The 8,406-nt window shown below is 35.1% G+C and overlaps 1 protein-coding gene across 1 annotated transcript; it reads right to left on the bottom strand.

Annotated features, from left to right (window-relative positions):
- Nucleotides 1-3,076: 3,076 nt before the first annotated feature.
- Nucleotides 3,077-7,024, bottom strand: LOC147539590 (sulfite exporter TauE/SafE family protein 3-like). The gene is made up of 12 exons (XM_086639489.1): nucleotides 6,376-7,024; nucleotides 6,091-6,250; nucleotides 5,266-5,466; nucleotides 5,118-5,182; nucleotides 4,990-5,017; nucleotides 4,634-4,722; nucleotides 4,477-4,563; nucleotides 4,322-4,372; nucleotides 4,021-4,242; nucleotides 3,752-3,845; nucleotides 3,467-3,607; nucleotides 3,077-3,372 (listed from the first exon to the last, which is right to left on the bottom strand). Exons 1-12 carry the CDS (start codon nucleotides 6,595-6,597, stop codon nucleotides 3,287-3,289), a joined length of 1,446 nt encoding a protein of 481 aa, XP_086495615.1. The 5' UTR covers nucleotides 6,598-7,024; the 3' UTR covers nucleotides 3,077-3,286.
- Between the last annotated feature and the right edge of the window lie 1,382 nt (nucleotides 7,025-8,406).

Below are 8,406 nucleotides of genomic sequence, written 5' to 3' on the forward strand. Positions count from 1 at the left end.
AAGTAACTTTCATTAGACATCTAAAGAAGAAACCCACATCACGCCCCAAAAGTCTCAAAGGATAGAAAAATGCCTTTTATGAGAAATATGATTAGGTTTACAAGTTCTCTACTCTTTCAAAAGTCCAAAAGATATGGAAAAGGCCAAAATACCTTAGAAAATGAGACACATAATTTAGTCCACTATATAAATCATTTTCTCTCTTAGTTTCATGTATTTGTGAGGCCTTGAAGACCCACATCTTTAATTTTCAAAGTGGTGGGATTGAGTTGTTTATTAAGAAGAAAAAAAAGGAAGAAGGTGCTCAAATTGTAACAATTGAAAGGTTGAAATAAAATATACATCCTCACTACTCTTTCACGACAAAGTCATGCTCAACAAGAAAATATGGATTAAGATAAAGACATAAAAAAGACTAATAGAAAAATATTAGTATGTTATTTGTATTTTTTGTTTATGTGAAGACAATCGATCTTATGTCGATTTTTCTTGTTATAAGATGAAATTTTCAAACTTAATACAACATCCTAAGTAAGTTGAGGCATGATAAATTAACCTAACTTATGTTATCCATTACGAAGACACACCTTTAGTTCAAAAATATTATAAGGGGAGTTATTTACATTTTTAATAAAAAAAATTATCATTCCTACAACATTTTACAACCTTTAGGTTCTAGGTCCAAAAAAGGAGTCTCAATTCCTAGGATCTACTCGGAAGCAAAAAATTAGTTCCAAGTTCCATAAGTACAAGTCCAATTGGTTTCATGTTGAAAGTAATATTGCAAATGGATAGCACGTCCAAAAGTAGAATCATTCATATGTATTTTTTTTAATCTCCACACTAACGTACGGGAGAGTTAACTAACGTTAATTGTTATTTGGCGTTATTATTTTTTGGATGATAAAGTTAGTCAAAATTGTTCCATGCACTAAACTAAAAAAATAACATCATCATGTCCCAAACTCATCACTCGGTATTTATGTCCGGCCCTTTCACAAAATAACTCTTAAACTACTAACCTTCGTTTACACCAACTTCTCTTTCTTGTTGTTACCATTGTCTGTTTTTCTAATTGTAGTAAATAATCATCACTCTACGACGGGTAAATTTTAGACATATTTTACTATGCTTTTAACGTGGGACTCTGTCTTGCTGAGTGATGTGCTTATTTATTGCTCTTCATCTTTGTGTTAGACAAAAGGGATTACGAATAATGATGGTTTGGAGTACTTTCCTGTTTAGAATGGTTTCTTTAGCAAATGGAACGTAGATTATGAACCGAAGTTCGTCCTTTGTGATTCTTTATTAGAATACAGGATACTATTTAATTTTCATCTAGAACACATATTTATCTACTCTCATGATTTCAAATAGAAATAAACAACACAATTTGTTGGAATATAATGTGAAATTGAGGTTTAATTTGTGTCATAGTTATCGGTTTTTAATATGTGAAAAGGGTTAGACCTTTGAATGATGAACACACTCGGGTATAACCGAGTGGAGGTGAAGTGAGTTGGAGACACGGTTGAGAACCGAGAGAAAGTGAGATGTTGCTCTCGGGTATAACAACCGAGAGGTTGATTGACAACTCTCGGGCGAAGCCGAGAGTGATGGTATAGCTTCTCGGATATAACCGAGAGTGAAGGATGAGGCTCTCGGTTATAACCGAGAGTGGTTGATGAAGAACTCGAGTGAAAACCGAGATGATGATGGTGAGTTGTTGATCGTGAGAGAAAGAGAGAGGAAGAGATAGGTAAATACCTTGGTTTATTAACACTACAACTTATTATTTTACATTATGTATGGATCTCTTTATATAGGTTTACATCGGAGAAGTTTTAGAAATATAAAACTCTATCTAATACAACAATCCTAATAGTACTAGGATTCCTAATTATACTAGGAATCCTTATCCTAACCGTGGACTAATCCACTCGGTTTAGCCGAGTGGAGTAGACCTTCCAACATAATACTCGAAGCCAATAATGTTTATCATGTCTGAACCAGCTGATGGATTAGAATCCATAAGACATTCTTTTTAAACCCTTGAGGCACAATTCAGTCTTTTGATTTTTTTTGTATGTTTTGAAATGTAGGAAGATGCATTTCTTGCATGATTTTAAGATTGTTGCATGGTTATGGTTGTCTATTCTTGTGGTGTGGGTTTCCTATCACAGATGTTTGGCAGAGTTGTATGTAGATAGATAACCACATAGAAGTCGTGAGTTTGAGATGCATCAATTACTTGCGTGATTGTACTCAGAGAGTGATACAACTTATCACTCTCTGAGTACAATCACATCGCTTTTGGTTGCTTTTTTCAAATGTGGTTTCTCTTTATTAAAATTGTCACCATTTGAATACTAATTTCGGAACACCTTTATATGTTATGGAGTCGTCTATTTGCCTTGATAGTTCTTGAAACTGTCTATTAGGTTTTAGGGATTATAAAACCTACTTGTTAGGTTTTGACCCAACCTATTATTTTTCAAGTCAAAGATATCGAGAAGTGCCACCTGCTGGAGTCGTAATTAGAGCTTAAAAGAGTTTTCGTAATGATTTTCTTTCTATCTTTAGGTAGTTATTTAGAGTTGCATCTTCTGAGTAGTTATTTCTTTTATATTTCTTTCGCCCCACGTGTCGATGATGAAGAGACATCGTTTTAGCTTTGAAAACTTAATAAAGATTCTTTTAGTTGATTTATTGTGGCTTTTTAAGTTTCATATTTGGTGGTGTTTCTCTTTTTTTGATGAATACTACAATCGTGTTTACTGTTTTGCGGAGAAATACTTCTAAATTTAGATTTTCATGACGGCCGACGTGGAAATCTGGATTTGGAACATTAGAGCATAGTACCATTAGCAGTAAGAAAAGTACCATTTGTTGTAAACACAAAGATGCAGTCAGCAGAATCCGTTTTCTACATTTGACTAATAATTTTCGTCAACCAATTATATATTAGTTACCAATTTATATTAGTAAACAATGTCAATTACTAATTTCAAATGATACAAAACCTTGTAATCAAAATCAATACCACTATACCAGGGGGGGAAGCTCAGAACACAAGTGGAATCAATAATTGAAATAAAATTAATAATAAGAGACTGTCATTGTGTCAAACACAAAATTGCTACAGAAACAACATACCAAGCTTGTTAGCTTTTAAGCTGATTCAAAAAAGCTTGCTTGGTTTTTAGGAACATTAACCAAGTACGTAGAGAGAGAGAGAGAGAGATCTAAAGATCTAGAGAGAAGGAGAGAGTCAACAACACCCATATTAGGCCTCATACTTGCACAAGTTTTCGAATCCCATGTACTCGTGACGCTGGAGCTTTCCGATCATGTTTACTATGCCGACTCCGCCTGTTAAAACATATTGAAGAACTTATAAATCTTGCCTTCTTTTTTCAAGACCCAAAAGAAAGATGAAAGTTTGTACTTCAAATTTTGAACTCACCTAGTGAGATTGCGCTCACAAAGATTGTGAAAGCCAATATGAAGATAATGAGAGATGCTCTCCCTAAGATTATGATCATCTTTCTTACTACATGTTGCCCTACAAATGCAGCAACTGTTGACACTGCTACAAAGTAAAGAGCTGCAAGAAGAAATCGACATTGTGTAAACAAAATGAGGTTTAACAAGCCGAAATATCTTACACAAACAAAAATTGGTATAGACTTATCTTCAAACTTGGACGCGGTAACTACCCACAAGCAAAAAAAAATGTTGATTGACTTACCATAAGGGACGGGGAAACGTTTTAGAAGGTAATATTCTACGACAGACATGGATGAGGAGAATGTCATGGCAAAAGTAGCAGTAGCACTTGATACCTGCGTGGTCGAACATACACAATGGTCACGTTCAGGTTAATGAATGGGTTATAAATTCAGGCTACATATTGGAATTGACTGATATTTCCACCCGAAACCAACAATTTGATCCATTAAAAAAGCTAAAATTGAAGCAATTAACTAGATAAGATGAGAATAAGAATATATTATGAACCTGAGGAGGGATCCCGAGCTCCAAGAAGAGAGGACCCAAGATGAAGCCTCCACCAAGACCTAGAAGCCCACCAACCAATCCGGCGATTACTCCAAAGACACAATAGAGGACTAACTGGTAGATTTTAAGGTTTGAACCATCATCTCCCTTAGAGCGAATAACCTTTGTACCCCTGTATAAACCAATTGCCTCGTACAAAGAAACTCCAACGGAAACAGGAATCTGCAATATATAAAGGAAACATTTTACGTCCTGTGCTATGTTATTTTCTGAGCACAAAGCCACAGGGATCAAATTTTACCTGCGCTAAATTCACGACCCAGTACAAAATCGAACAGTTTGACGTATACGTCTGAATCCAACAAATACACAAGTTACCCATTAGTTCCATAAATATTAAATGAAATACTAGAAGAGAGAGGTCTTCCGTAAGGAAATGCATAAATGACAATAAACCTTGGCAATCTGCAGCCCAAGGAATGCAACCCAGACGAAGACGAGAAGGCCAAGTTCCTTCCATTCAACATTCTCAAGAACAGGGACCTGCACGATAAAAAAAAGTTAGTCATCCAGTGCAATGGATACAAGGGGTGCTGGAGAAAAATATACTAACCTCTGCTTCTCCATTGGAATTATCCTTCACAGCACCATTGCCGGGGCCACTGGGTAAAGCCTTGTATTCCACCTCTTCGTTGCCAGTACCTTTAGTAAAAAGTGAAAGACAGAATGTTACTTTAAAGAATTAAAGCGAACAGTGGGATGGAGTTCTTAATACTCTCTGCTATTGTTTAAGATTGCTCAACTCGAGAAATGACAAACTTAGAGAGCAACCCTCTAAACATCAGAGAGGGAATAGATTGCCTGTGAAGCCCATCTCAGTTGGGTGGTAACATAGTGGATCTCTCCACTGCAGATAGCAAAGTTCGAATCTTGTGGTTTAAAAGAAAGGTAACGTATTGCTCAACTCACCTTTTGACTCCAAACGTTTAGCAGCCTCCTGGAATTAGAGAATGGAAGAAATTTAGGACTAAGAAGAGAGAATGTGAAGAATAGATAAGAAAGCAACTTAGCCACAGAAAAGAGACAAGCATAGATACCTTCTTCAATATGGTTTCCTTTTTCCATGTTTCTACACCCTTGAAGAACGCTTTCGTTGATGTGCCTGAGAAAAAAAACAGAACCAATTAACAATGCTCCGAAATGTAGCATATAAACAAAATGTGAAGCTAATAGCACAAGTGTTACCAATGAAAAGAACAATTAGGAGAACTGTGACCATCCAGTCAGCAAAGACGACGTTGAATGCTACTCCGATACTGATTCCGAGCATGAGCATTGGTTGGACAAGAAGAGCCAAATTGTAATCAATAATAGGCATATCAAGTGTTGGATGCCTTAGCTTAAGGTTGTAGTATACTGTTGAGCCAGCTGCTCCCATGATCATACCTGATCAAACATGAAATATGAACTCATCGGTACAATATAACAAAAACAAGATCAACTTCAATCTAGCATCAAAATTATGAAAAAGTAGCTTGAGTGAAGATGTAAAAACCGATCGATTTCAATCAAGTTTCATAGGTTAAAACCGACAGAAGATGTTCCAATAAGGAAAAAGCTAAACACACTCGTAAAGAACACCAAGTTTTCCGCAACTTGCTAGGTGGTGCTCTAGGACTCATTCATATATGAACAATGCGTAGTGAAATTATAGATCCGATATTCAAAGAGCGAGAAATGGATATTTTGGTTCTTTCTTGGTTTCTCGAGGTGTTTGTCAAGCTTCCTTCTTCCAACAAAGAAAACAAATCCCACTTTATTTCCTTAGAATATAATAACATTCAAGACATTGACTATTAATGCACAAGAATTTGAAAATCAATACGAAACATTCAAGAACCTAATTGAGTATAACTCCAATTAAAAATTAATCCTAGATTTGACTTATTAGCTATCCAAATCATTTATTACTTGCATCAAACTTCATAAATTCTGCATCTAAATGAAATACAAATGAAAAAAAAAACAAGAATAAAATCACATAAACAAACCATCACAACAAATATTTACATTTGGATATTGCAGTTGAAGATTTTGCATCAAACCCTACAATAAGAGTAAGCATAGGAACAAAAATTCCACCACCACCAACACCTCCTACACTTCCAAAAGCTGCTCCAAAGAACCCAATAAATGAACCAACTACAATTTGCCACCCAAATTTCAATGGCTGAAAAAAAAAGCAAAATCATAAATACTTCAAACCTACCCACAATCAAATCTTTCACAAATTAAAGAAGAAAGTTAAAGATTCATGAAAATAGTTTGATATTGGATTTGATCTTAAGAACTTACAGGCCAAACATGTTGGTAACCAGATCCATCTGCCTTCCATAAGAAATTGATTACTTTCAATAAATAACCAGATTCAATTTCTTCAGTTTCAATTTTACTTGAAGCTTCATCTTTCAAACTTCTTTCAGCTGAAACAAAAGCAGAAGCTAAAAGAAATGCAACAACTACAATTGCAATAGAACAAAACCCTTTCCATCTTCCTTTAATTTCAACCATCTTCATACCTAACCCTTTTTTCTCTTTTCTCCTGCTAATTTCTTAACCCTAACACCTTGAGATTTTCTTAATTTCACCAATAAATCTTCTGCATTAACAGAATTTTCTTCTCAACCTTATCCTAATTAGAAAATTTTGATCTTACCCAAGAAAACAAAAATCAAGAATTAGACCCTAAAATGACAAACCCAACAAAAAAAACCCAATTTTTTTTTCTTCGGTCAGAAATCTCAAACAAATTTCAACAATTTCTACTCCAGGTTTCACGGCTACCGGGGATTTAGGAACCTCCGGGAAAAGCCAGAAGTGTACGTGTGAAAAATTATGGAGATTTGGCGGTAAAATTGAAGAAATTTGCCTAGGTTTTCTGAAGATTTTGAAAACCAGATGAAGAATTAAAGGGTTTTCTTGAATGGGTTGAAAATGATTAGGGGTGTCGTCTAAGATCTTGAGAGCACGTTTTTATAATAAATGGGGTTCGTTCTTCTACTCCTTTCTCTCTCTCTTCTATTTTTCTGTATAATGATTTAAAAATGGTAGATTACTGTAATACCCTCAGGTAAATAATTTTGTGGACTTTCGGGTGGTGATTAGATATTTACCGAACTATCCTTCTTGTGAAATGTGAATTTTTTATGGAGACCCATAAATTATGACGAGCTTTGCCTTTCTCCTAATAGGAACTCCAATCCAAGCGGGGTGTCAAGCATTTAAAAAAATAAAAATGGTTTTTTCTATTCAAAACTAAATTAAGGAATTCAATCTTAAAAAAAATTTCAGTGGTTTCAAGGTGTTGACATAAACTCAAGAAAACTCTTGAGGTTCCAGGTTCGAATCTCAGAGAAAGTGGAATCTTTGGTTATTTTAATTGAGATTATGTAGGTATTAATAAAAGTTATTAGACTTCAGGACATTGTCTTTGTTGGGCTATAGGCTTGGTGTTGTTAATGTTTGAGTGGGCAGTTATCGAGCTTATCACATCTATGATGTATCAACAAGGCCGCCCCAAGTATATCGGAGGGGCCAAGCGAAATTAAAAATTGGGGGTCATACAATGGATATTAGAAAAAAAATTAAATAAAATTTAAACAATGTAAAGGATAGGAATCGAACCCTTTACCTTTTATCCAAGATCTAAACTCTTTGCCATTACGTTACAGTTTAAATTATGTTTGAGATTGGTTTAAAGTATAATTAGTTTTCCGAAAGTTACATACGAAATAGGAACACATGAGGCCCTTGATTATTTGGGGCCCAAAGCGACCGCTTTGGTGGCTTTGGTCACGGGCCGCCCATGCGTATCAAATGTCAAATATCACGACGTATGCAGATCGTAGTCGTCTTCCAAAAAAAAAATCTTAAAGAAATCAACTCCAGTTCATGAGGGGTTTAAGCCTCAAAATTGTGATTGTGCCAAACGTGAGTGTGAATTTGTTGTGAGTGTGTGAAAAATGTACCTAATCTTGTGTGTGTACACATTGATGAACTATTTTCAATTTTTCTTTTTGAAAGTCTAATTTCTTTTCTTCTTTTAAATTATGGGTTGGTTTCTTATTTATAGGCAACCAATCCAATTTTGATCGTCGGAGCAAATCCAACTACCATAGGGATTCCCTACTTGACCATTGGAACCCCAACGATCATGTGGAGAAGTCTTCGGTCGACTCTAGGGACGACATGGCCCAAAACAACTAAAGTTGTCGCTTTTATCAAATACATAATGCTTTTTCGTGAATTTTATTATTGTAAGTTTTAAATGGAGTTTTCACAAAAAAAAAAAAAAAAAAAGTTAAATGGGGCAGCAAAATTACTTTT

This window comes from Eschscholzia californica, unplaced genomic scaffold, assembly GCF_041429995.1.
Source record: "Eschscholzia californica isolate CP2 unplaced genomic scaffold, dmEscCali1.0.p SCAF_5, whole genome shotgun sequence".
Lineage (NCBI taxonomy): Eukaryota > Viridiplantae > Streptophyta > Magnoliopsida > Ranunculales > Papaveraceae > Eschscholzia > Eschscholzia californica.